Raw genomic sequence first — 27,479 nt, forward strand, 5'->3', positions numbered from 1 at the left:
TGGTATGGTATTTCTTCCAGAAATGGAATTGTTGGGTTCAAGGATATAATGCATTTCTCATTTTAATAAATCACCCAATTGTCTTCCCAAAAGACTGTACCAGTTTATACCCTCAAAAATATTTTGCGAGTTCCTATTTTCCTGTAGCCTCACCAACATGGAGTTTTAATTTTTGTTAGTCTGATACACTCTTTTTTTTTGGCCTTCCTCATGGTCTGCAGGATTCCCCAACCAGGAATTGAACCCAGGTCCTTGGCAGTGAAAATGGAGTCATAACCACTGGCCAGGGAATTTTCCTGCTATTCTGATATACTCTTGTTTTGATCACTTGCTCCTCACCCTATTGGTGAGGCAGAGACTCTCACTTTAGGATTATGAGGATAGTCAAACACAATACCTGGCACTGAGCAGGTGAGATTGACAACACATACACTCACAGCTCGGGAGAGAACAACACCACAAGCTACACAGGGCCACAGAGGTGTTGCACTAAGGAATAGAGTGGACAGCCAGACTATGGGAGGCCAGCCTTATAGCAGCAAGAGGGTGAGTGCCCCCTGGTTCCTGCAGGGGATATGATTGGCTTTTTAAAATAAATCTGAGGGCTGATAGAGAATTGAGACCCACTGCAGTATTCAGAAATAAGCAGAATCTGTACCTCATCCATTTGATAAGGAGGATTGTTTGACTAGGGCCACTTTTGGTTTAGGCCATTGGAAGCCCTCTGGGTTTTACCAGATGTCAAGGTAGCACAAAATATTGAATCTTAATGTCAACCTTTCCTAGGTAATTATGAGAGTTCTTGCTTTACTTTTGAATGACTTTTTGGCATCTATTTTGATGATTGTTTTTTCTCATTTAAGACAGTCATGGATTAAGTTCTTGTACAATAATATCTAATTTTATTTCCTTGATTTGTATTTAGGATTCCCCCATCCCAAACTGATCAGTATGACTGGGTCTTTTTCTATCCTTCTTCCTTTATTGGTAATTGGTATAAAGGGAATGGTGGCTTCATAAAATGAAATACCATTTTTACTTTTCTGGGCTCTGATAGAAATTTCCAAGGTGAGGATTATCTGATCACTGAAAGTTTGAAAGAATTCTTCCATTAAACCATCTGGGCCTCGAACCTGCTTCAGACATCTTTCTTGGATAGTATTTTCAACATCTTTCTTGTTTTTGTAATTTTATTTTCCAGAAAAGGGTCCGTATTATTAAATATCAAGGTTTCTGTATGCATTAGAACAGAGTCAGATATGGTATTCTCTTTTCTGGTGTTCCTAAGGTACAAAACCACATTCTTAATGACATAAGAACAAAGAACTATAAAAAGATATTAAGTTGAGATCAAGACAGAGATAGATGGAAAAACGAAAGGAAACTAAAATGAAGAGAATGAAATGTTTTATTAGAGAAAATAGAATACCCTTAATTGTGAAAATTAAATCAGTGATGGTGAAACCCAAAAACTTGAGATACTGTCCCCAGGATTTAGAGAAAAGGGACAAAGAGATTTAATTGATAGTGGTAATCCAATGTGATAATTTTAGAGGAAAAAAAAAGTCCAAAACAATCTGTTCATAGAATGGACAAGAACATACTAGAAGAGACCTTTTCTGAGTTGAAAGGAAGACTTTTTTTATTTCTGAAAATTTAATAGAATAATGCCTATACTAAGATTTATACTGGGTTCAATTCCTGGTTGGGGAATCCTGCAGACCATGAGGAAGGCCAAAAGAAAAAAACAGTGTATCAGACTAACAAAAATTAAAACTCCATGTTGGTGAGGCTATAGGAAAATAGGAACTCGCAAAATATTTTTGAGAGTATAAACTGGTACAGTCTTTTGGGAAGACAATTGGGTGATTTATTAAAATGAGAAATGCATTATATCCTTGAACCCAACGATTCCATTTCTGGAAGAAATACCATACCATCACAAATAATATGATAGAGAAAAATCCCAATAAGTACCAGGCAATTTGCTCGCCTAAAAGAGACCAATCCAGCTTTGCTACCTTTTTTTGGAGCTACAATATAATTGACATTTAATATTAGTTTCAGATGTGCTTGCTGCTATTTTAAGAGCCAAAGACAATGGGATATGGACAAGAGAATTTTGAGGGGGAAAGTTTGAGATTCAAGAGTTCTCTAACTAGTTAAGCCACCCTGTGTGTGAGGACAGCAGAAAGGGATTCTCACCTAGGGCTGCTGCTGCTGCTAAGTCACTTCAGTCGTGTCCAACACTGTGCGACCCCATAGATGGGCAGCCCACCAGGCTCCCCTGTCCCTGGGATTCTCCAGGCAAGAACACTAGTGGGTTGCCATTTCCTTCTCCAATGCATGAAAGTGAAAAGTGAAAGTGAAGTCGCTCAGTTGTGTCTCTTAGCGACGCCATGGACTGCAGCCTACCAGGCTCCTCTGCCCATGGATTTTCCAGGCAAGATTACTGGAGTGGGGTGCCATTGCCTTCTCCGTCACCTAGGGCAAAGACTTGGAAAAATGTAACATCCTGGAATTCATTTTGAAATCACTAGCCAAGTTGGGAGATGGGTCTGAAGGAGGAATAGAAAAATTAGTGCATAAGAAACTGTCAGTGATGTTACTAATTAAACAAATCATTGGCAAAAGCCAAAACAATTATTGAAAAGGAGGATTTTGTGACTTTAAAAAAAAGTGTAAATAAAAACTGAGTCTGTCATCCTGGATTAAGTGGACAAATATAAGTAGTGTGAGGGCAGCAGGCCAAGAGATGGAAATTTCTCTACACAGGAGGAACATAAAAATGAATGATCTGTCATTGACTTTAATAATTTGTGAAAATAAGCTGCATTTTTATTTGATAAACTTAATGGCAACAATCAGAATTAAAAACAGGCTTTCTGCATTGCAAATCACTATGGGAGGTAAAAGCAAATATGGAAAAATTCAGAAAACAGGAAATAGAAATAAAAACTTTAAATAGAATGACAGCTGACCAAACAAATCATCTGTAACAGTAGAGGTACTATGTTTAAATGCCAGCAGAGTGGAGAAACTGCAGTTTTTAGGTCAGATCCTTTGTGCCTCAAAGATTTTGCTAATGCTGAACCCTAGGCCTGGCTTGCTGGTCTATCCTATTCCAAGGTGAAGGCCTCCGTTCCAGACAGACTTCCTCCCGGCAGTCCTCCTGGGCCACCTGGGGCGGAATGATAACCTCTCTCACAGACCTGGCAACCATGTGCGAAGCTGGTACTCCATATCAGACACAACCGCCTTTTTCCCTCTCACTATGAAGGGCCAAGGCATCTTGCCAAGTTCGGTCCACAGGATGAAGCAGTCAAACCCTGCTCAGTTGTAATGACCCTGCTCAGTTGTTTTGTACGTCTTTTACCTGGTCGCCCTCCCTTCCCCCCAACGACGGTGATCCTCCGTGAGAATCAAGTTTCAAACCGGCTCCGACGGCTGACGGAAGGACTCAAGGACCCTCAAAACCTTACAAATGCCCGCCCGCTTCTCCCCGCGCCTGGGCCGGTCTTCCAAGGGCGGTGTCGTATCCACCCACGATGGCTCGCCCCGCCCCCACCTTGCAGTCTAGTAGTAAGGTCTCAAGGTGTCCGCTGGGAAGCCGCGTCCCGAAAAGCGGGAGCGAGAGAGGAATAGGGCGCGGGGCTCGGCGTCTAGAGCCCCTTCCCCAACTCAGAGGAATTGCTCCTTGTCGCCAAAGATGTGGGGTTCAAGAAGGGTCTGTCCTATTGGATTTAAGAGGAGAGACTGGGGGGCTGAGCCCAAGAGTATAGAGGGTTAACATGGAGTATGCAGAGGGCTTGGGGCCGGCTTAGAGCGCCCCGAATGCGGGTGGGTGAACTAGAGGTGTCCCACGCGCGGGCCAGGGCGCAGCGATAAAGGGGTTAAGGCACTGGGCCCCTCCTCAGCCCAGAGATTGGCGAGCTTGGGGGGCGTGGCTGGAGGGCGGACCTGCGTTTGCCGCAGCCGCGGGTGGGCGGGGCCCGGGCGGGGAGCGGGAGGGGCGCGGAGCGCAGCCGGGCCCGCGCCTCGCGCCCCGCCGGGCGGGCTTCTGGCCGCGCCAGCGAGCCGGTCCGGCGGCGCCAGCGCCGAAGACACCGCACCGGACCCTGAGGCAGAGAGTAAGTGAGGCAGACCCACCGCGGCGCCCCTCCCGACTCCGATCTTTAGCCTTGCCCGCTACACCGCGAGGCTCGTTCGGTCGGACCCGGAGCTGGGGAGGGGGAGCGTCCCACTGCTGGGATCCCAGGGATGAAGGGAGTGGAGATGAGGCCGATGATGTCATGGATGCTTCGCAGGGCCTGGGGGAAGGTGGCGGCCGGAGGGGGTGCGGCCCGGATTATGTCACCTCTTCCCTCTGCGCCCCGCCCCCCCCGGGCCACACGCGTTGGTGAGGAGCTCCAGGAGGTGCAGGAGGGATTTCTCCCACCGCAGAGATCCCCCGGACACCTCCTCGGGATGGCCTGTGACTGGGGTCTCTATCTTTTGGCGCTGCGGGCCATGGGGGCGAACACCCGCCCCCTGCCACCACCCCCCCACTCCCGTGTGGGAGGCTCGTGCGCGCGCGCGTGTGTGATCGGGGTGTGTGTGGGGGGGGGCGCTGTCAGCCCCCTCAGTCCTGAAACACGGGATTTATCAGAGCCAGGATCTAGGGGATCGGCCCCTTCCCCCTTTGTCGCCAAGAGAAGATGAATCTCCCCTCACACATCCCAACCAAGAAGTTCTGGAGACCTCTGCACCCCTCTCCCCCAAAGCCCCATAGTGCCCCTGATACCTTTTCTCCCTCAGTCCTTCTTCCTGGAAGCCCATCCTGATTTTCCTATCGGGATTCATTGCCTCTTTGCATTGCTTGTAACTAGCATTCTCCCGCATGCATTCTCTCTGCATCTCCTCCGAATCAGGGCACAGAGACCCCAAGATTCTGTGGCCTGTTCCCCTCCTGGGGGCACCCACAGGCCAGCCCCAGAATGAAATTTCCCTGGAGTGGCCTGAACCAAGTGCTCCAAGAGCCCTCCCCCTGGGTAGATCAGGGATGCTGTCCTGGGAGGCAGTATTTGGGTTGATTGTTAAAGGGTGCAGAATGGGTACAGAGAGCTGCGAAGAGATTTTGTGTAGTGTGGAGAGGGACTCAGGTCAAGGGAAATAGGATGAGCAGCAGGAGAGTCCTTGGGGGCCCTGCTGCAAGCTGTGGTTCTGAGGGCTGAGAGGAATGCCAGGCATCTACCCATAATACATTCAATTCTTAAGATTCCTGTAAGGTAGGTGTGAGAACTCAAAGTGGAATAACCTGCATGCAATTCCACCCCTAATCAGTTGAACTGGGATTTCCACTTGGAGCTGATACCTCTATAAGTGTCTATATTGCACCTGCTGCAAAAGAATGTGGGCAAAGCATGGACAAGATCGGCTTTGTCCTTTAGAAACTGTCTCTTAGTAGCTGCACAGGGGAGGGAGTGTAGAACAAGAAAGGGCAGTGAGAAGCCCCCAGCAAGGATGCTGGGAGGAGGGGCTGCTAAGATCTTTAGGGGGTGAATGGGCTGAGCCTGTGGCTCTGAGACCCCAGGGGAAGGGTATAGTGTTACTAGCTTTAGGAGGGACACACATGTGGAGGGGCTGGTTGGTCACTATAGGATGGAAGGACCTGCCCATCTAACTCCCAGGTATAGTCTATCTGCCCCCTTCGTGACCATTAATACTGTGTGTAATGTCCCAGGCAGTGAGGGTGGATAGGACAGAAACAGAGGCAGACTCAGGCAATAGGCTGTCATCCCAGGTTGTTGAGCTAATGCCATGAGGTTGTCTGCAGACCATACTCAGCTACCTGGGCTAGTTCAGGACCTTGACCCACAAATGAAGCTCAAACCCTTCCTCTGGACTCAGTTTCTGCCTATCAGGGAGATATATGCCCTTTCTTGTCTTGCCAGTCCCTGCTGGAGATTTGCAGAAAGAAGTTGCAGCAGTCTGAGCTTGGGGGAGGCAAGGGGCAGAGAACACTTGCATAGGGTTGATGGTAATAGGTTAGAATTATAATAAGAAGCTCTTCAAGGAGTGAGGCTCCAAGGAGAGTTGCAGTGGGTTGGTAGTCAATGATTCCCAGAGAAAGACCACAAGGATAGCAGGCTCAGGAAACAGTTTTGGGACCTCATTTCCATCCATCCAGGACTCTGGGCACCCAGGCCTTCAGGGGACCACACACAATCCAGGGAAACCATAGGGCAGGGTGGCATATGATCAGCCCCAATCTATGGTCAGAGTCTCCTTTCCTGGATCTCAGGGAAGGTAGTATTGCATATTTGTACTGCACCTTACAGTTTGCAAAGCACCTTCCTAAACATTATCCTCTCACTTTCATGACCTGAGGTTTGCTCCGGCCCACACCCAGGCTTCTGGTGGAACCCCCTTGCCTAGTTTTCTCATCTCACTATCGACACCCTCTTTTAGCCTATAACCACACTCAGGTTTCTACCATGTTAAATTCTAAAATTAGAAAAGAGCCCTTGGATTCCAAACCACCTTAAATTACTGCCTTCTCAAAAGAGAAGGGAACTCTTTCCCTCCAGACTCCCACCTCCCCCGACTTCTGTAGTCTGGCTCTGCTTTGCACCACTTTCCCAAAATCATTCTCTCATTGGCACTAGTGATGTTTCCACCTGCCAAATTCAGGGCACCCTCTCCAATCCCAGTTTTATGAATAAGCCCCTTTGTTAACTCCAGGAGTGCCCCTACCTTCTTGAAGCATACTCCATCTTGGTCTTCAGGGCCTGCTTTCTCCTGGTCTTCTTCCTGCTCTCACTTCTCCACCCAGGCTTTGGGGGCTCTGCCACTGGAGCTCCATGCTGGAGCCCACCCACATCACGCTTGAACGCTGATGACCTAAGTCTCTCTTTGTATCTGATACCTGAGAGATATCTTTCTCTGGTCTTCCTCAAAGCACCCATTTCCCCACACATTCTCCTGTCACGTTAAGGGTATCATACCCATCCTGGTGTCCCAGTCCAGACTCCTCCCTTGCCCCACCCCTGGACCCCATCTGTATGATGTTTTCTCAGTTCTTCGTCCCTGACCAGATCTTCCCACTGTTTCTAAGCCTCAGAACACCCAGCCTTCACCCTTGCATCCAGAGATGGCAAGAGAAGGGAGTCATGTTTAGGATGGGAGGGGGATATTCTATCTCCATATTTCTGTTCATTATCAGTGAGCACAGCATCAAGATTTTGGCAGCAGCACCTAGGGCACCAGATGAAAGTAAGCACTCACTTTCACCTGCACGTGCACTTTGATTGGACCCTCTCTTGCTCAGCCTTGTGGGATGTGTGGAACAGATTAGCTTAAGGAAAGAAGGTGGTAAATGCCTGTTCTCCACACCTGGGGTGAGGGCGGGGAGATGCTGATAGAATGGAATTTTACAAAAGTGGTGAGGACTGGTTTGTGGGAGTTTTCCAACCACCTCGGGCTGTAATTCTAGGTGTGGCTAGAAGACACCTGAAAGGCAAGAGTTTTTGTTTGGTTCCCCTGGTCTGGGACCCGATAGCCTCAACACAGCATTAGAAGTGGGCATCTGGGTAGAAGACAGTTTGAAACAGCACTCAAGGGGCCCAGAACTGCCACCTGTACCCCTTCATCTTAGCAGACAGGGAAGACAGGGTTTAAAGGCCTGAAGGGCGCCCCCTGCCATTTTTGGCACTTGTATTTGAGCGTCTGCTCGCGGCCGGCACTGCCTGCAGCCCCTGCCCGGTTGAATATGAGGATCTCTGGGGCAGGTGTTCCTTTGGTGCGGACTTGAGACAAAGGAACCAGGAAGCAGGGCCTTCCAGAGCACAGGTAACCCGAGGCCCCGCTCCCCACTGCTTCTGTGGGCCAGCCTTGGGGGGAGGGGGACGCACGCCCACAGAAGGGCACCGAGGAATTCTCGGTGAACTGAGCAGGGTCAAGGTCCACAAGGAGCGGGGGAGGGGAGTAATCCAGGAAGTCTTCCCGAAGGCAGTGAATTCTTGGAGGGGTTCTGCAGGCGCGGAATCCTGGGCGCCGCTGGGCGCCGAGGCTCCGCCCCTGCCCCCGCCCACCTGTGGGAACCGCAGGCCGGGAGGGAGGCACGGCAGGCGTCCTCCGCAGCCAGCGCTGCGTCCTCTGCCCCGGCTTCAACCAGCTCCGGGGCCTCTGCCGAGGTACTGACCATGGGGAGGGGGCCCTCTCGTGCCAGACCCCCATGCGTGCAAGTTGGGAAGACCTCTGGGAGGGCCCCGTGCTACACGCTGCAACCGCGGTCCCCGGCCGTCCGCGAGGGGCGGCGCATGTCCTAGGTGGCCCAGATGCGCGCCGCCCAGGCAGCTAACGCCCACCCTACCCCCAGTACCTCCGTCCTGTCCCGCGCCCGCTGCCCTGGGGTTCCTGGCACGCGGCAGCTCTGCGAGGTAGGTCCTCCATTCCTCCCATTTCGCAGAGGAGAAAACTGCAGTCCGGGATGGCTCAGTCGGCCGGTCCAAAGTCGCGTAGCTGGTTCGTGCCGAGCTGCGAGAGTGAGGCACATGGCCCCTGCAGACCGGGCCTCGGAGGGTCCCAGGCTTGAGGCCCCATCGGCCCCTCACCCCCTTGGAGAGGCAAGGAGAGGATCCTGCGCCGGTAGTGAGCCTCCACTTCTGTCCTTGACTGCAACACCCTAGGTTAGGGAACCGGGAAGGACTCCCATCCACAATTTTTGGATAGGGGTGGGCTTCCCTCCCTTAAGTTCTGAGGTCCCCTATTGAATTCAGGTACTGCTGTCCCCTTCCAAACCCATCTTCCCAGCCCATGAGGTTGGGATATAGGAGTCCAGACCCAGAGTAAAGGATACCTGAGTTCTGAGGTTGCAGTGAAGAATTGGGAGTGGGTGGGTCACTGAGTCTGGGGGGCAGACCCATGAAGAAGCTGGGTCTGAGGTGGGAGTTGAAGAGTGGAATACTGAGTATAGATGGCAAAGCTGGGAGGGTAGGTGTATGGTCCCTAGGGGTTGGGCTTTGTCAGGTGTACAACGGGCAGCCCCTATTACCAAGTCTGTCCTTATTTCCCCAGCCCCATTCCTTTACCTTGACTGTTTGGGAACTCCTGGGCCCACTGTAAGGAAGGGAACACTGAAAGGCAGGTTCAGCTGGTGCTGGGTCAGGCTTGGATGGGGTGGTGGGAGTGGGGGTGGGACTGACCTCTCTCTGCTTTCCTACTTGTGCCCACAGTGCCCCCCTGGCTTAGTCATGGCGAAGCTGGAGACACTGCCTGTGCGTGCTGACCCAGGGCGAGATCCCCTCCTGGCCTTCGCCCCTCGGCCCTCTGAGCTCGGACCCCCAGACCCTCGCCTGACCATGGGCAGTGTGGGCAGTGGAGTGGCCCACACCCAGGAGTTTGCCATGAAAAGTGTAGGCACCCGCACGGGGGGTGGGGGCAGCCAGGGCAGTTTCCCTGGTCCCCGTGGCAGTGGGGTCAGCAGGGAGAGGCCAGGCCGCTACCCCTCAGAGGACAAGGCTCTCGCCAATTCACTCTACCTCAATGGCGAGCTACGGGGCAGCGACCACACGGACGTCTGTGGCAACGTGGTGGGCAGCAGCGGCGGCAGCAGCAGCAGTGGCGGCAGTGATAAGGCCCCCCCACAGTATCGTGAGCCCAGCCACCCGCCCAAGCTCCTGGCCACCTCTGGCAAGCTAGACCAGGTCAGTCCTTAAGGCCTTTTTCTGGGGATAGGCGGCAACCCAGAGAAGAGGGTGGGGTGGGCCTTCTTGGATGTTTTTGAGTTTTAGGGATTGAGATAGAAGCTGGATTGGGGAGCCTTGGGGGTCAAGTCCAGCTGGTGGGCCTTGGGCGGAGAATTGGCTGTGAGGGGGTCAGGTGATGGACATAAGGTAAGACTCCAGCCAGGAGAGACTCCCAGGATGGAGGTCCAATGGGGGTGGAGGTGGGGCTGGACAAGTCTAGATCAGAGGGAAGAGACTGGGGCCAAGGCTAAGGCCCCATCCTGATGCCCACTTCCTCTTCCTTGCTTTTGTGCAGTGCTCAGAGCCGCTAGTTCGGCCTTCAGCCTTCAAGCCTGTTGTACCCAAGAACTTCCACTCCATGCAGAACTTGTGCCCCCCACAGACCAACGGGACCCCTGAGGGACGACAGGGCCCTGGTGGCCTCAAGGGTGGACTGGACAAGTCTCGGACCATGACCCCAGCGGGCGGGGGTGGGAGCGGCCTCTCAGACTCAGGCCGGAACTCACTCACAAGCCTGCCCACCTACAGTTCCAGCTATAGCCAGCACCTGGCGCCCCTCAGTGCCTCCACCAGCCATATCAACCGCATTGGCACTGCCAGCTATGGTAGTGGCAGTGGTGGTGGCAGCAGTGGTGGGTCGGGCTACCAGGACCTGGCAACGTCTGACAGTGGGCGGGCCTCCAGCAAGAGTGGGTCATCCTCATCCATGGGGCGACCAGGTCACCTGGGATCCGGGGAGGGTGGAGGAGGAGGCCTGCCATTTGCGGCCTGCTCACCACCTTCGCCCAGTGCTCTGATCCAGGAGCTAGAGGAGCGGCTGTGGGAGAAGGAGCAGGAGGTGGCAGCTCTGCGGCGTAGCCTGGAGCAGAGTGAGGCGGCAGTGGCCCAGGTGCTGGAGGAGCGGCAGAAGGCCTGGGAGCGTGAGCTGGCTGAGCTGCGGCAGGGCTGCAGTGGCAAGCTGCAGCAGGTGGCCCGGCGCGCCCAGCGCGCCCAGCAAGGCCTGCAGCTACAGGTGCTGCGGCTGCAGCAGGACAAGAAGCAGCTACAGGAGGAGGCAGCCCGGCTGATGCGGCAGCGGGAAGAGCTTGAGGACAAGGTTGCCGCCTGCCAGAAGGAACAGGCCGACTTCCTGCCCCGGATGGAGGAAACTAAGTGGGAGGTGCAGACTGGGGCATGGGCATCTCCCTGTGTTCCCTTCTTCTGTCTCTCTGGAGAAAACCAGAGTAGCAGCCCACAACTATCGCAAGGGGAGTGAAGATTGTGGCCGCATCAGTTGGCAGTGTCTGTGAGGACCAGAGCAGTCCCAAGCCCTGTGAGATTAGCCATGTCGTCCCGAGTCTGAGGAGGGGACCCTGAATTGTCATTTCTGCCATGATGAGCTGACCCTGAGCCCTGGGGCAGCTTGATGCCCTGGGGCTGGATATGGGGGCTAGAGTGGGGGTAAGCAGAGTTCTCCTTTCCCCCTGACTTCTCTTCTCATCTGCCCCTGCCCAGGTATGCCAGAAGGCTGGGGAGATTTCCCTTCTGAAGCAGCAGCTGAAGGACTCGCAGGCGGACGTGTCCCAGAAGCTGAATGAGATTGTTGGGCTGCGCTCACAGCTGCGGGAGGGCCGGGCCTCCCTGCGGGAGAAGGAGGAGCAGCTGCTCAGCCTGAGGGACTCCTTCAGCAGCAAACAGGCCAGCCTGGAGCTGGGTGAGGGAGAGCTGCCCTCTGCCTGCCTCAAGCCGGCGCTGACCCCGGTGGACCCGGCTGAGCCACAGGATGCACTGGCCACCTGCGAGAGCGATGAGGCTAAGATGCGCCGTCAGGCTGGGGTGGCTGCTGCCGCCTCCTTGGTTTCCTTGGATGGGGAGGTGGATGCTGGTGGGGAGAGTGGGACGCGGGCCCTGAGGCGGGAGGTGGGGCGGCTGCAGGCTGAGCTGGCAGCTGAGCGGCGAGCCCGGGAGCGCCAGGGTGCCAGCTTTGCAGAGGAGCGCCGAGTGTGGCTGGAGGAGAAGGAGAAGGTCATCGAGTACCAGAAGCAGCTGCAGCTGAGTTATGTGGAGATGTACCAGCGCAACCAGCAGCTAGAGCGGCGGCTGCGAGAGCGAGGGGCTGCGGGAGGTGCCAGCACACCTACACCCCAACACGGGGAGGAGAAGAAAGCCTGGACCCCCTCCCGCCTTGAGCGCATCGAGTCCACAGAAATATAAGCCCCTACCTGGGCATGTGGCCTTTTGACAAGTACCCAGTCAAAGGCCAGAGTCCCCAGTATCCTCTTCCCTGCCATCTCTTTTCCCCATTTCCCCTGAATCCCCAGACCAAAGAGGTTCTCAAAGCAGCTGTGACCAGGCCCCTCCCCTCCCCTCACTGGGTGCCTCTCAGCTCTACCACTGCCCCACTAGGCAGTCCCACTCAACCCACCTCCCAAGGAGGAAATAGGGGGAGGGCAGAGTGAATGGGGCTGAGGGCCCAGGCTGCAGGGGAACTCGGGCTCCTTTTCTTGGCACTCCCTTGTTGCAGAGGTGGTAGGCCTTGCAGAGCCATGAGGTGCCCAGCCCCTTGGTGGGTCTGGGCTGCTACTGTCGGCCACCCTGTGTCCAGAGATGCTCTCTGTACCAATCTCCTAGGCCATGTAGCCTGAGGGGGACTGTGTGGGGTCTGCCAAAGCTGACACTCTGGGCTCCTGGCCTCCCTCTTCCCTGCACTCTTCTCCCTCCCTGGGCAGATTGGCAGGACAAGTGGGAGCAGATGGCCTGCCTGCAGTTGAGAGGGCTACCTGCCTAGCCCCTCCCTGCCAAGGTCTCTACAGCCTGGGCTAGTCCTGAGTGTGTGTCTGTATGTGTATGTTGGAGAAGGTAAGGGCTGAGGCTGAAGGCTCGGTACCCAGGGAAGTTCTGCTGTCTGGTTCTTGGAAAGGGTCACCTGGAGGCTTCTTAGCTCTACCCTCACCCCTCTGACCAGGATCCTGTAGGACAACAGCCCCATTTGCTTGGCTGACGCCACACCTAGGGCCACTATCCAGCTCTAACTACAGTTATTAAGTGCCACCTGCCTCTCAGGCACTCCCCTCATCGAATTTCTGAGGTCCTATGAGTGTCTGTGATGTCTTCCTATGTCTTCCCACTTGATTCCCTCAGCCACCTTCTGCTTTCATGCTCAGCCTACTGCTTTCATGCTCAGAACATCATTGTCCTAGGCCACCTCTTCCCCTAAACCTCACCTTTTCTTCCAGTAGAAAACTCTGCTTGATCTTTGGTGCACTGCCCACTTCCTAGCTCCTTTGGGCCCAAGCCTGAGCCCAAGGCCCTTGTTTTGGGGGGTGGGGGGGTAACTATGATTGCTCTTGAAGAGCAAGGCTGAACTGAGAGAATCACTGACCCCTGGGTCCAAGAGGCCTGAGGTAGCCCAGTGTTTGCCCAGGGTAGTCCTGGCATGGCCATTAGTGGGGGTTGGGGCAGCCAGTCACTTCCTCCTCTGGGGGCCCTCTTAGAGTCCATCTCCCAAAATAAGAAGGGAAAGGCAAATTTCTAACACACCAGCAATAAAAATCGGAGGAGGTTTGGCCCTTGGCCCTTGTATTTTTCTTTTAACTCTCTCCTTCCCACCCCCAAGACTGGGTTTGTGGGGCAGGCTGGAGGGAGCTGGCAACTACTGTGAGCAATCCCCCGACCCCTGACCAGCCTCCTCTCATGACTGGTGACTGTTTAACGAGCTGTGCACCCCACACACAAACAGGAGTGCCCTTGTGGCCTCTGTTCTGCACAGCCCCTTCTGGTGCCCCTTACCAGTTCTCTGAGCTGGGTGGGGGGCTGTCCTGGCAATCACTGCCTATTCCACTCACCCTTCATTGCACCGGCCCCAGAACCTGGGCCTGGGCCAGAGGGGCAGGAGGAAGAGGAGGCATTAGTATGAAAAAAAAAAAATTAAAATGTAGAAAAAAATATGAACAGACTCAGCTTTGGGATTTCCAACCACAAAAGAAATTATATATAAATATATATAAATATATATCTCTACCATATGTGATGGAAAGACTTCGTTTTCTTTTCCCAAAGAAATAAAATGGAGAAAGCCTCTTGAGTGGCACTCTTCTGGCATGCTTGTGTCTTTGCAGGTGTGGGAGGTGAGGCTGGGTGAGGGGAGTGTGGAGGGCAAAGCTGGAATAAACACTCCAGAGGAGGCATGAGACCGGAGGTGCTCACGGGGCCATGCCAGGAGGCTGGATCAAAGACCAATCTCCTCCATGTTGTCCAGGAAGAGTAGTGCTCTCACTTTTCTGCCTGAAGGGGCTTTCTCTTCAGTTCAGACTGTTGCCAAAAGGGTTTCAAGCTAGTTCCAGCTCAGAACTTGGATACTAGACTGTTGGTCAGAAGGAAGGTGATGCAGGACAGTCTGTAGCATTCTGATTAGCCAAAGCGTGAGGGCAGAACATGTAGATATGAAGGCTGAGAATCAGTTTGTAATTAGTGGTGTGGCTCCAAAGGCAGAAGGGACCCACGTGCTTCAAGCATGTTTATAATTCCTTTGGTTGGGCTCACAAAGCTCCTCAATTAAGAATGTGCTGCTGCTGCTAAGTCGCGTCAGTCATGTCCGACTCTGTGCGACCCCATAGACGGCCTCCTACCAGGCTCCTCTGTCCCTGGGATTCTCCAGGCAAGAACACTGGAGTGGGTTGCCATTTCCTTTTCCAATGCATGAAAGTGAAAAGTGAAAGTGAAGTCACTCAGTTGTGTCCACTCTTAGCGACCTCATGGACTGCAGCCTACCAAGCTCCTCCCCGTCCATGGGATTTTCCAGGCAAGAGTACTAGAGTGGGGTGCCACTGCCTTCTCCATACTCTGCCACAAATAACACAACCTGTTTTACAGGACCCCAAAGAGTGGTGTATTTTTCTTCACCTGACACAGTCTGGACATAAGTATGCTCTAAGTGTCAGAGATGTTGGTTCATCAAGGACCTAGACTTTCCATCCTCCTCCCATCCTTTGCATGTTGTTCTCTCCATGCCACAAGGCAGCAGTCACAGTTCTGTGAAGTGACTGAGGCAGCAGCACTTTATCAAAAAAGTAAACGGTTTCCCAGAACCTTCACACTATCCTTCCCTTAAAATTTTTTGCTTCCTTTTTTTTTTCCTTCCCTTTAAATTTGGTGGGCTGGAACTGAGTCGGATGCTCTTCCCCCTTCAAGAGAGGCTGAGAAGTTGAGTATTTGGCAAAGAGGAACGGGACTGTCACAGCTGCTGAGGAGCAATTACAGTTTATTTCATCTCCTAGGCTCCTTCTCTGGGAGAAGGCGATGGCACCCCACTCCAGTACTCTTGCCTGGAAAATCCCATGGACGGAGGAGCTTGGTAGGCTGCAGTCCATGGGGTGGCGAAGAGTCGGACACGACTGAGAGACTTCAATTTCACTTTTCACTTTCATGCATTAGAGAAGGAAATGGCAACCCACTCCAGTGTTCTTGCCTGGAGAATCGGGAGCCCGTTGGGCTGCCATCTATGGGGTTGCACAGAGTCAGACACGACTGAAGCGACTTAGTAGCAGCAGCAACAGCAGCAGCAGGCTCGTTCTCGGTTCTGCTGGCAAGGACGGTCATAATCAGCAACTCAGTGATCTGGCTTCAGTGAGAGAACTTTCTCTGAGAAGGGGTGTCAGTGGTCTGGGGCCTCAAATGCGCACCCTGAGGCAAACAGCGCGCTCCACAGAGCTCAGGAGTTGGGATGCCAGGCTTGCCCCTCACAGTGAAGTGTCCTCCTTACACTGATTTTGTTTACCTGTCAAGATGGTGCCCTGGAGGGAGCACCATTTCTCAGGTCCCCCTCACAGCCCTTTAAAGCACCGACGAGGTGTGACCACCCTGATCAGCAGTCTCCAGTGCCTCCAAGTAAGGGCCGTCTGCTGGCAAGTGCTCCTGGAAGTCTCGAGAGTCTCTTCCCTGCCTAATTGCCCATACTCACTCAGGTGGGAGCCCCGCTACTTGAGGAGGTGGAGGATCACCCTGGCTCATCTGCCAAAGCTCTGGCCGCCTCAGCCAGCTCTTCAAATCCATTTCTCCTAACAGGTTCGTCTATCCATCACTAACTCTCCTCCTGAGAGCACTCTGTGCAGACGAGAAATCTGGCTTAGAGAATTTACAGGACTTCGCCAAGGCCATAAAAGCCTGAGTAGCGGTTTGAGATTCGAACCTGTATCTAGGCTATTCAGTGACTTCCAGAGCGATCCATCCACTGCGGGGTTTTCCCTCCGCAGGTCCTGACTCCGCAGTGACGTCTTCTTGTGGAAAAACGTCCTTGGAAAACGCCGACAGAGTCTTTTGAGCCTCGGCCGCACCCGTCACTCGATCAGCAACCGGAAGTAGCGGGCAGCTTACCGGAAGTGGGGGCTGTGAGGCCAGGGTGAAGCCGGGGAGGTCTTCGTGGTTCCGCAGCCTGCGAGAGTGGCGAGTGCTGTTGCGTCGCCGGCACTCGCCAAGCTCAGGTGAGTGACGGCGGCCGGGGAGGAGGCCGTGGCGGCGCTCCCTGCCGAGTTGGGCCGCGCTTCCAGGCCTGAGCTGCGGGCACCTATGCCAGGACCAGCTCTAGGGAGAACCTCGGATACCTGGAGTCCTGTGGCCTTTGGTAAGCGGCCTATGGCTCAGATGGTAAAGAATCTGCCTGCGATGTAGGAGACCCGGGTTCAGTCCCTGGGTCGGGAAGATCCCCTGGAGAAGAGATTGACAACCCACCTCAGTATTTTTGCCTAGAGAATTACATGGACAGAGGAGCCTAGCAGGCTACAGTCCATAGGGTCGCAAAGAGTCGGACAGGTCTAAACGACTACCACTACCACTTCTTACTTGTACCTTGATTTTTCCTCTGTGAGACGAATAACAGTACTTGTTTCACAGGGCTTTTGTGAGAACGTAATGAAATATTTTGCCACTCCTCTTATCCCACTTAAGTGTATGCGATTCACCTGGAAATTTGGAGATTCGGAGTGTGTAAGTCTGGGGTGGGGCCCGAGATTCTGCGTTTCTCACCATTTTCCAGGTGAGGTTGATGCTGCTCCTCCGCAGGCTGCACTTTGAGTAGCAAGGCCCTGCGGCATTTGCTTAGTATCTGGGACAGGTTGAGTCTTTAGTAAATAACAATACAAGATATATAACCCCCCCCCCTTTTTTTTTAAACAGATAATTTCTGGTTGCACAAGCCTAAGGATATTATGGGTATCTCCCTCCGTTTTTTTTTGTATCCGGGGATAAGAAAAATAATTGCCATTTTTCTTTCTGTACAAATCATGACACAGCTCTTCTCTCCCAACTCAGGGAGCTTTGGGGCCTCTCCATACCAGTTATATTCATGGGCCTCCTCAGGTGATGCTTCATTGCCCACTTAGTGCAGACTCTTGGAGGTTCTTCATCCTGTGGAGTTGGAGCCAAGTGCTTTAACACCAACATGGCTAACCTCTGTGCTTTAGTCATTTGTTGCTGCTGGAATCTGAATTTATGTTTTCTGTACTTTACTCACATTCTGTGAGTCGCCTAGATTTTGTGACTCAGTGCTCTGAATAGCCTTAGGCAGGCTCTGGGATGGATTTGCTACTGCCTGGTAGACCAGAATAAAATTGAAAAACTCCATGCTACATAATACAACTGAGAGAGCAAGGCATTTGGCAGTTATACAGGCCTAATTTAATTTGTCAGTATGGTTTTCTTCCCCATTCATCAGCTTATATTTTCAGGTCCCCAGTAAGGCCTTATCATTTACCGTGCAAATAAGTCAACTTTGATACCAAAGAATTCTGATGTTTCCCCTTCACTTTTCTGAAATACCATACTATGCAGTCTTGCAAATATAGGAAAACTGATAAAATCAAATATTTGGTTGTGCTAAAAGTGATAGGTACTTGAACTGTTTATTTGGAAATGTTTTCAAATGATTGTGGATGCAGATAATTTACCTGTCGGGATTTTGTCAATCCTCTCATAGACTCCAGCGCCGAGAGAAAATCAGTTTTTTGTCTTTTTAATTCTCAGGGCTACTCAGCACATTATTTGATAAGACAAAAGTGGAGTTTGAAGTATCCATTTATTTGTGGTAATTTTAGAATTTTATCAGGACATAAGTGGGTTAAAGCAAAAGAATCAAATCAGAATTAAGAGATGAGATCTGGTATCTGGTAAACTGAATATGCTGAGGGTGTCATATACTTAATCTACAGTTAGCATGGCTGCCTTCCTCCGCCTGGCTCCCCTCCTCTAACTTCTGGACTGTAGTTTAAAACGAAGCTATTCGGCCTTGCTCAGACCTGTACCTGGAAGGTGGAAAGGTAAGATTTCTCGCTCTTGTGAAATCACATCATTCAGGGTGGTTTGGGCAGTGTCTTTCAGAACAGCTGTGGTTGGTCTAGTGGTGTCTGAGGCTCCACTCTGGTTCTTTAGGACCCCTAAAGAGGAGATGGGGAGGGGAGTATCCTTGGGACATTTACGCTAGGAAAGGGACTTTGTGAAATGATGTCACATAAATTTGAACCTTTAGCGGAGACATGAGTTAACCAGTTGGGCATCTCTTAGTGTTCTCTTTCCAGCTTTCTTATGGATTCTTTGGGAACCCTTAAATAAGGAGGAACTAACTCTCCTCTGTGTTTGTCTCTATCTAGGCAAAACATCCTGGCCTCTTTTTCTTTGAAATGCCTTTTCTCCCCACTCTTCTGCTTTATTGATTCTATATCTTCCTTGTGTTTCTTCCGTTTCCTTCTCTACACTACTTAATACTTATCTTCTAAAGTGGTTGTATTTCATTTCTGCATACGTAGATATAGTGTCTCTGCTAAAAGTTGCGTGGCAGAAAAGTGAGTAGCTACTGTTTGCCATTTGCAGTTTGTGTCTGCATGGCTCTAAGATTAGTTTGTCATCATTGATTACTGGGCATCCATAGAGAAGTTCTACAGACAGTAGGAAGTCCTTGTACTGGAAGTAACTTTTCAACCTTTCTCTTGAGTATTTAGTTTACTCTTCTTGAAGAACAATTTCTTGTTAGAACATCATTTTTGTAAATTTAATTTTTTTCAAAGTTATATGTGTGCATGGCTTATATAGTTAAATTCCATGGTGGCACTGTGGTTAGGACTTGGAGATTTCACTGTCCAGGGTGCACGTTCAATCCCTGGTTCAGGAACTAAGATTCCATAAGCCGCATGGCGTGGCCAAAAAAAAGCAGATAGTTTGACAGATCTTATAACACTAAATATTAATTCCGTTTTTGTTCTCCAGAGACACTTTTCAACTATTTGTTTGTTTCTTTTGGTATTCATTGGTGTACTCTAAATAAATAACATTTGTATTTCTATTTCTTGATTTCTAGAACATCTCTATGTCCATAAAATCTTTTGACTTCTTTGTTATGAACTTGGATGCTCTAGGTCTCATGTATTGCTGTTCAGTTTCCCTCTTTCCCACTTCCCCTCCCTTTAACCTCCCAGTATAGTTTGCTCAAAATTTTTGTTTAAATGGATATTCAAGGTTTATATTAGTAAGATTATGTAAATATTATTTACAGCTGAGCAAGGAGTGTAATATGACAATTCTTACCTTGTGCAACTTTTTTTTATTGTCTGGAGTTAATAATTTTTGTTGCTGTTAGTGGCTTGGTTTTCCATCTACCTATTACTTATTGGCTCAGCGGTAAAGAAGTCACCTGCCAATGCAGGAGCTGTGGGTTCGATCCCTGGGTTGGGAAGATCCTCTGGAGAAGGAAATGGCAACCCACTCCCATGTTCTTAGCTGGGAAATCCCCTGGACAGAGGAGTCTGGCTGGCTACAGTCCATGAGGTTGCAAAAGAGTCACACACAACTTAACAACTTAGTGACTAAACAACAAATTACTTCTTTATCCTCAGATTATCCATCAGAAATGTCATTCTTCTCTCCTGTGTAATATCCATCTCTTCTAGCATAAACTAGTTGCTCTTTGTGTCTACTCACAGCTGTAGTCCTGGAATCTTTATCATTATTCCTGGGGTTCCTCTTTACTTCCCTTCTATGTTGAACTGTAAATTCTGGATCCCATATCTCTCTTGCCAACTTTCACATCTTCAATTATGATAGTTCTCTTTACCTTGATACTGGGGCATCTTGTAAACTCATTCCTTCATGTAGACTTTTGTCTTTGATGTCTTCTTTTTGTTCTTTTTGTAACTAGTAATTACTAGTGATAACTAGGATCTTAGACTATTAAAGGTATGAGGGGCTTTTGAGCTTACCTAACCCTCCAGTTCTAACACTCCAGCTTCCTGGCACCTGGAAACCCTATAGATTATTTGGGAGTCCTCCCCACCTTCCTGTCTGAAATCTGACTTCCCTTTTTGTCTCTCTAATACGCTAGCAATGTGGGATTTGGAATCAGATAATCTTTGATGTCAAACCCCATTTTGTCCCTTAGCTGTGTAATCTTCATCAGGTTTCTTAGTCTTGTGAAGACTCCTTTTCCTTATTAACAATATGGAGATAATAAAAGCTACCTTGCCAAAAGGTAAGAATTGGAACTAATGCAGACGAAACTGCTTATTCAAGGCTTGGCACAGTGGAGACCCTAAGACAGTTGTGGCTCTTGTTCTTGTGGGATCCTAGTTCCCAGACCAGGGATCCAACATGCAACTCCTGCATTGGAAGCATGGGGTCTTAATCATTGGACCACCAGGAAAGTCCCTTAGCCTGTATTTTTGCAAATCAGAAAGAGCCACATAATTCAAAACACTGGATCTATACCAGTCAAACATTGATGATCCAGGAAATATTCTTCATTTCAGGACCACATACAGTAATCTCATTAAGTAATCTTAGATAATATTAATTGAAGTAACTTAAATAATGTGCTTTTAAAGTTGTATTAGTTATAAAAGTATTTGTTAAATTTATGTATTCTTCTATTTAACCGTTTTAATCCTACTAAAAAGGAGAAAAAGTTAATTTGTCAAAGGTGTAGCAGAAAGTCTCCTAATAGCTATATACTTTCCTTTTATATAGGTGTATTTTAAGTGATGTCACTTGTTCTGTTTGTTCCACTGACTATTTGTATAAATCTTTCCATGTGTTGATGCCTGACACACACTTATTCTGTAAACCAGGTTACTCCTTCTGAAAAGACATGGATTTTCAGTTTTTTTGTTATTATTAAAAAAAATTTGTCTTTTTATTAAAGTTATTTCTTCAGATCTAGTTCTCAAGATGAGAAGGAGGACTTTGAACAATTGCTTTAGTTGGACGTTGTGCTGACCTAAATTTAGATTACAGGTTCCAAACAGGTATTCTTAAAAGCCTTGTTCTGTCAACTAAAGAGTTCCATTACTTGCTTTCTCCTTTGTTCCCACCATACCTGAGCTGCAGTATTAATTGAGATTCCATTTTAAGGCATAAATCTTTAAGTATCATCTAAATGTTAAAGAAAAAAAAATCAGTACTATTTTCCTGATGTCTTCTAATTTTTAAAAAGTTGGCCATTTGCATTCATAGGAGTAAGCTAATGGTTTATAGCAAACTTTTTCTGTAAAGGGCCAGATAATAAATATTTTATGCTTCACAAGCCATATATTCTCTGCCAGAATTACTCAACTCTGCTTTTGTAGTGAGAAGGCAGCCATAGACAGCATTTAAAGCATTTAACAAATAGCCTGGCTATGTTAAAACTTTGCTTACAAAAACAGATGAGGGCTGGATTTGGGCTCTGGGCCATAGTTTGCTAACACTTGATCTATAGCATCTGGACCCACAGATTGAAACTTGGTGGGAGAATGGTCCACAGGCCACAGTATGGAACTAAGTGTATAAAGATTTGGTATGAAAGAATTCTGTTCTGGTTCACAAAGAAATTAGGAGCATACCTTCCTGCCATCCAGAGAAGCCTGTGTGGTTGGGCTACTTGAAAAAAGCCTCTAACTTGCCCTGCAGTCCTCTATTTCTTATGCTATGGGCTCTGGAAGGAAGGGACTGACAGGGGAATTGCTTAGGCATTTCAGAAAATCATTCTGGCACCCTCAGAACCTTCATGGGATTTTCTGCATCATGAGCCATGTCTGGTCCATATCTTGGCATCTTAGGGCTCCCTGAGTTTTGCTTGTGAGGCTTTGGCATTTCTCAAGCAGAAGGAGAGACAGTAAGCATTGAGAGCAAGAGTATGGCAGAGTCATTTTCATAGCCTGTCATGGTTTCTGCTATAGAGGAAAAGTAGAACTTGTGCTGCTCTCAGGCAGAATAATCAACACCTGACTCACTGGAAACATTGCTAGTATGCCTCCTCCAGAGGAAAGCTCTGCTGCTCCCCTTGTTGTCAGCAGGGCAGTTGCGTGAATTGGTGTTCCCTGAGCCCCGCTTTGAAATGCTCTTTGTGTCTCACCCATGAATTGATAGTTAGCAGGGCCTAGGCCTTCTACCCTCCCCCACCAAAGTGCTTGAGTTTTTCGGGTTTTTTAATATTTTGAGGGGTATCTGGAGTAGCTGAATTTTTCTTTTTGATTTTTATTGGAGTACAGTTGCTTTACAATGTTGTGTTAGTTTCTGCTGTACAGCAAAGTAAATCAGTGTACATATATCCACTCTTTTTTTAGTTTTCTTTCCTATTTAGGTCGCCACAGAGCATTGAGTAGAGTTCCCTGTGCTATACAGTAGGTTTTCATTAGTTAGCTATTTTATACATGATATTGTATATATTTCACTCCCAGTCTCCCAATTCTTTCCGTCTCCCACTCCCCCTACCTTGGTATCCATAAATTTATTCTCTACGTCTGTGTCTCTGTTTTTCCTTTGCAAATAAGCCCATCTGTATGTATCATTTTTCTGGATTCCACATATAAGTGATATATGACATTTGTTGTTCTGTTTCTGACTCATACTTCACCTGTATGACTGTCTCTAGGTCTATTCACATCTCTGTAAATGGTACTATTTCATTCCTTGTGAGTGAGTTTTCAAGTTTACTTCCCAAGTCAATGACTACTCTGCGATAGTGATTCAGACTCTTGTAGCTCTTGAGAGGAGAATAGGCATCTTCTACAAGGTACAGAAGTAGCATTAAAACAACTGAATTCTGTAATCAAAAGGAGGAACGGGCGGTGGGGGGGGCAGTTATTGTGGGTATAATTGTGCCAATATCAAAGAGGTGGAATAGATTGCTTATTTCTGTTCTTAGCTTTCTTTTTGGAAATCTGCTTTCCTCATTCCTGTTGGATTTTAGTGCAACAGCTGTCTCTAACTGTAAAGAAAGTCTGGCCAGAGGACAGAGGAAATTTAAACTGAGGAGCAGTCCAAAGAACTGCTCAGTGGTACCCTAGGATGGGGGTTTTCCTGTGCCTTTATGCAGGGTACATGGGGTTTTTCCTTGATGTATTCTGTCTTGTGGTTTGGGCATTCACTAACATTGAACTTACTTAGAGTGGACAGTGGTATCGTTTTAATCCATGTCTTATGGTGTGTAAATTTTAGTATTGAGATAGGTGGAAGCCACTTATTCTTCATCTACCCTTTTTTCAGTATCTGGCACCAATTCTGGCCCAGTCATTTGTGATCCATGGCTCTTGTGATATGCCGAAGATTTCCAGGCACTTTCTGTGGAACACCTTCCCAACCAGCTCTAATCAAGAACCATATAAACAAGAAATTGCTTGGTCAGACATATGAGGACTGTGCTCTGACTGCTAGAATGATCAGTACTGACACCAGAATGGCAGCCATTCTCCAGATGTTAAAACCTATAAGATATTGGACATTTTGCAATCCTTTTACCTACAGTGCAACCCGAAGTGTGGCATGGTGGAATATAAGAAGCTACATGTGGCACAAAGGACAGGACTCTCCAGAAAACAGTCTCTGCCGTCTTGCCAGAAAAGTTAACATTTGTAGCACCTCTGCTGCTTGGAGGATTCTGACAACCGGCAATACCCTCCCAGGTTTGGAATTCAGCAGGGCTTCTGCCTCTAAGGCCAGCACGTTGAACCTGCACTCACCCAGGGCCATGAAAATTGATGAAGAGGATATAGAAACTTTTGATTCCCTTGAAGACCCTCGAGTTTTCCTCCAGCTAAGACCAGAGTATCAGCTTCACAGCTATAACAGATCTGAGACTTGTCAACCTTTGTCAGTTTCAGAAGGTGAACTAATTTTGCACAAAGTCACCGTTTATCAAGATAATCTCCAGCCTCAAACTATTGTTGACTATTTCTGTAAGCTGAGTTCTTTGCCTGCAGAGCAACATCCTGTTTTGCTGTCCAGTACCAGCTTTGCTCTGCTCTGCCAACTGAGTGTGAAAAACATACATCTCTTTGATGCCTCAGATCTGATCAGTATTTTGAAAGCTTTTGTCAGTTTAGGAATTCCTCATTCCCATTCAATGCTAGATGTGTTTGAAACAAACTTTTGCCATAAGGTATGGGAAATGAGCCTGGATCAACTTCTCTTGGTGGCTGACCTCTGGCGGTACTTGGGACGCAGAGTACCTCGGTTTTTAAAGATCTTTTTTAGTTATCTTAATTTGCACTGGAAAGATCTATCCTTGTCCCAGCTGACTCACTTAATTTATATTATAGGTGAAAGTCGTCAGGCACCCCAGGATCTAATGCAAAAACTGGAATCATTGATCCTCAAGTATATAGATTTGATCAATTTAGAAGAGGTTGGTTCAATCTGTTTGGGGTTTTTTAAATCGAGTAGTAGTCTCTCTGAATTTGTCATGCGGAAATTTGGAGATCTGGCTTGTGCTGACATGCAGCATCTGAGTAGTTATGCCTTAGTGAATATTCTTAAAATGTTCCGTTTCACTCATGTGGATCACGTAAATTTCATGAAGCAATTTGGACAGATTGCTCCTCAGCGAATTCCTTCCCTGGGAGTTCAGGGTGTCATGCACCTGACTCTGGCCTGCTCGGCATTACGCTTCCTGGATGAAAGGGTAATGAATGCTGTGGCTGCTTCTTTGCCTCCTAGGGTAGCATACTGTCGAAGTAAAGATGTTGCCAAGATTCTGTGGTCATTTGGAACTCTGAATTATAAGCCACCCAATGCAGAAGAGTTTTATTCTAGCCTGATAAATGAAATTCACAGAAAGATGCTTGAGTTCAATCGATACCCAGAACACCTGCTCACGTGCTTGCTGGGCCTGGCATTTTCTGAGTACTTTCCAGTAGAGCTCATAGATTTCGCTTTGAGTCCAGGGTTTGTCAGGTTAGCTCAGGAGAGAAGTAAGTTTGAGGTCACCAAGGAGCTGTATACTCTTGATGGCACAGTTGGCATTGAATGTCCAGATTACAGAGGCAATCGTCTTAGTTCTCAGCTTCAACAAGAGGGGTCAGAAATGCTATGGAATTTAGCAAGGAGGGATATGAACTCAAAACCTGAATTCCTAGAAGCTCTCTTTTTACTTGAGACCATGTTGGGTGGGCCCCAGTATGTCAAACACCATATGATTTTGCCTCATACCCGATCTTCTGATTTAGAGGTTCAGCTTGATGTTAACATGAAGCCATTACCATTTAACAGAGAAGCCATACCAATTGAAGATGTAGCCAAGTTAAGGCTTAAGCATGTGGGAGTCAGCCTTACTGATGATTTGATGAATCAGCTACTAAAAGGGAAATCAAAAGGGCATTCCCAGGGGGAAATTGAGTCAGACAATGGGCAGCAGCCCTTGAAATTAGGGGAGGAGAGGGCTAAACCTGTGGGAGGTTCCCTTTGCAATAAGGTAGACAGATTGGGGGCCATCCCAATGGCTGGCCTATCCCCGCCGACCTGCTTGCAGGCCCCACAAGTGAAGCTGGCTATTCAATTGACAAACAGGAACCAGTATTGCTATGGTTCCAGGGATCTGCTTGGACTGCATAATATGAAGAGGCGGCAGCTGAATCAACTTGGGTACCGTGTGGTGGAGTTATCTCACTGGGAATGGCTCCCACTACTGAAACGAACTCGCTTAGAAAAACTGGCATTTCTCCATGAGAAGGTGTTCACCTCTGCTCTCTGAAGGGCCTTTCAGGGTCATTTCTACTCATAAATGCTGTAGATATGCACTGTACCAGGTGTTGTGAAACAGTTACAAAAGCCAGAATGTAGATTTGGTAATAAAATTATCTGTTGAGATTAAGTTGTACCCTGTCTGTGGCAGATAGAAGCTAATGTACATTACTGTGAATTAATTATAACTTGGTCCAGTTGTATAAGTTGCTGCCAATTTGTACAGGTAAATAATAAACATCTTAAAATATGGTCAAAAAAATCCTTATTTTCCTTTCTGTTTACTAGCCTCATCTCATGATTGCTTTGAATTTTTAGGATAAAAGTATAGTCAGGCATTGTCTAAAGCTAATTTTTTTTAAATGGTTTTCTTATATATATATATATTTTTTAATCTTTTGTTTTAAAATAAGAATCTTCTGCAGCTTATCTTGTACGTCATAGTTTTTCCCCCACGTGTGTTTTCTTCACACCCCCTAGAATTAAAGTCCTTTTCATTTTCCTTTAGATTTGGTTGGTTCCTGTTTGAAAGAGCCATTTCAGAAGTAGCTTAATATCTTCCCCTTAGCTCCCTCTTCTGCATTTCTACTTCTCTTGCGTGATTCTTCCTAACCCATTTTCGAGAGATATTTTCTTCCTAAAATTGGACCTAGGAGAGTAGAATTATATGAGTGCCCGTTGGGCCAGTGGTTCCCAAATCTGATGACTAGGGAGAAGAATGTTTTTCATGGCAAGCAGCTCCAACAAGAAGGAAATGCATTACTCCCATACTAGGAAGTTTAGGGAGATTCAGGTTTGTAGTAGAGCCACAGACATAAGAAGAATGTATATATGTGAGAAACTTAATACAAGTAACTTTTATAAAAGCTTGAGGTCTATGGAAAACCTTTAAAATGGACTCCTCCCGCTGTTGTTTAGGTTCCCCTCAAAGGTCGCTTCCCCATCCATGCTGGCTACATCCGCCTCCCTGGCCTGTGGTCATGCTGCGCCACCCGCAGGTTTGTTTTCCCCGCCGCATTCAGCATTAGCAAGCTACTCTTTATTTATTTGTTGATTTCCCTGTTGGAAAGTAGGCCCTTGAGTTAACTTTGTCTAGACTTTATCTCCAGTGCCTAGGACAGTGGGTCCTGGTACATAATAATGTTCAGTGAGTGATCAGGGAATTAATGGTTGGGCATTGCTGGAGAGTTGGGTGTAGAGGGAAGGGAGAGGGTGGGGCTAGAGAGAGAAAAAGAATATCTGGGTAACAAAAGCCTATGACCTTGCTGAAGAGCCTAGGTTTACAGGGACTGGAGTGCCTCGGAAGGGTCCTAAGTCAGGGATTATTTGCACAGATTCATGTTTTAGAAATGTTAGGGGAAAAGCAGGACAGAACTAGATTGAGGGGTGGGGATGTGTGAGATAAGAATATTTCACAAATGTGTGCAAGAGCTCGTGAGAAATGATGAAAGCCAAAATTATGAGAATGGAAAGTTTACATTTCAAAGATGTTTGGGAGGGGAAAAAGACCACAACTTGCTAATTAATTGGTTTGGGGGATGAAAATGAGAATTTTAGTACCTAGACTGAGAGACTCATCGACTAAACTTGAGACAAAAGCAGGACACATGTTTGGGTAAAGAGTTAACGCTGAGACTGCCCTGATCATGCTGAGGTGCGCCTCTGGGCAGAAGAGTTTAGGCTGGAGTCTCACCTGGGCATGAGGTCAGATGGCAAAAACCATGAGTAAAATTGCCGAGGACAGGTGGAAAGTAGGTTATTGCAGGTAGGGACGGAAAAGATGACCAAGAGTAGAAT

The 27,479-nt window shown here is 48.4% G+C and overlaps 3 protein-coding genes across 20 annotated transcripts in view; all 3 read left to right on the forward strand.

Annotated features, from left to right (window-relative positions):
* The first annotated feature begins 4,023 nt into the window (after window positions 1-4,023).
* Window positions 4,024-13,797, forward strand: LZTS3 (leucine zipper tumor suppressor family member 3). 7 transcript variants are annotated; one of them, XM_042229803.1, is made up of 6 exons: window positions 4,024-4,130; window positions 7,770-7,830; window positions 8,450-8,606; window positions 9,216-9,686; window positions 10,024-10,887; window positions 11,223-13,797. In XM_042229803.1, exons 3-6 carry the CDS (start codon window positions 8,535-8,537, stop codon window positions 11,919-11,921), a joined length of 2,106 nt encoding a protein of 701 aa, XP_042085737.1. In that variant the 5' UTR covers window positions 4,024-4,130; window positions 7,770-7,830; window positions 8,450-8,534; the 3' UTR covers window positions 11,922-13,797. The 7 variants fall into 7 exon arrangements, with proteins under 7 accessions (XP_042085737.1, XP_042085738.1, XP_042085739.1 ...); XM_042229804.2 differs by having other exon boundaries at window positions 4,024-7,830; window positions 8,450-8,669; XM_042229805.2 differs by having other exon boundaries at window positions 4,024-7,830; window positions 8,450-8,631.
* Window positions 13,798-16,080: 2,283 nt separating this feature from the next.
* On the forward strand, window positions 16,081-25,944 carry FASTKD5 (FAST kinase domains 5). 2 transcript variants are annotated; one of them, XM_027976866.2, is made up of 3 exons: window positions 16,081-16,186; window positions 17,909-18,016; window positions 23,211-25,944. In XM_027976866.2, the coding sequence occupies exon 3, from the start codon at window positions 23,248-23,250 to the stop codon at window positions 25,690-25,692; it is 2,445 nt and encodes an 814-aa protein (XP_027832667.1). In that variant the 5' UTR covers window positions 16,081-16,186; window positions 17,909-18,016; window positions 23,211-23,247; the 3' UTR covers window positions 25,693-25,944. The 2 variants fall into 2 exon arrangements, with proteins under 2 accessions (XP_027832667.1, XP_042085741.1); XM_042229807.1 differs by having other exon boundaries at window positions 16,084-16,326.
* UBOX5 (U-box domain containing 5) overlaps window positions 16,081-27,479 on the forward strand; it is a 51,658-nt gene continuing 40,259 nt past the window's right edge. For 8 of the 11 annotated variants that reach the window (XM_027976867.2, XM_060397634.1, XM_060397638.1 and 5 more), the window contains exons 1-2: window positions 16,081-16,186; window positions 17,909-18,016. The gene's annotated coding sequence lies outside the window, so the exon portion shown is untranslated. Of the gene's footprint in view, window positions 16,327-17,908; window positions 18,017-27,479 lie in introns of all 11 variants that reach the window. The other 3 variants (XM_012188766.4, XM_012188768.4, XM_060397635.1) reach the window with 2 other exon arrangements.

Source organism: Ovis aries, chromosome 13 (assembly GCF_016772045.2).
Source record: "Ovis aries strain OAR_USU_Benz2616 breed Rambouillet chromosome 13, ARS-UI_Ramb_v3.0, whole genome shotgun sequence".
In the NCBI taxonomy this organism is placed as follows: domain Eukaryota; kingdom Metazoa; phylum Chordata; class Mammalia; order Artiodactyla; family Bovidae; genus Ovis; species Ovis aries.

What these genes read in the sequence shown, in the direction of transcription:
- LZTS3 (XM_042229803.1), top strand. Translation starts at nt 8,535, where the DNA reads ATGGCCCCTGCAGACCGGGCCTCGGAGGGTCCCAGGCTTGAGGCCCCA. An exon ending in CCCCTCACCCCCTTGGAGAG is followed by an intron (nt 8,607 to 9,215) that starts GCAAGGAGAGGA and finishes TTGTGCCCACAG; the next exon opens with TGCCCCCCTGGCTTAGTCAT. An exon ending in CCTCTGGCAAGCTAGACCAG is followed by an intron (nt 9,687 to 10,023) that starts GTCAGTCCTTAA and finishes GCTTTTGTGCAG; the next exon opens with TGCTCAGAGCCGCTAGTTCG.
- FASTKD5 (XM_027976866.2), top strand. Translation starts at nt 23,248, where the DNA reads ATGGCTCTTGTGATATGCCGAAGATTTCCAGGCACTTTCTGTGGAACA.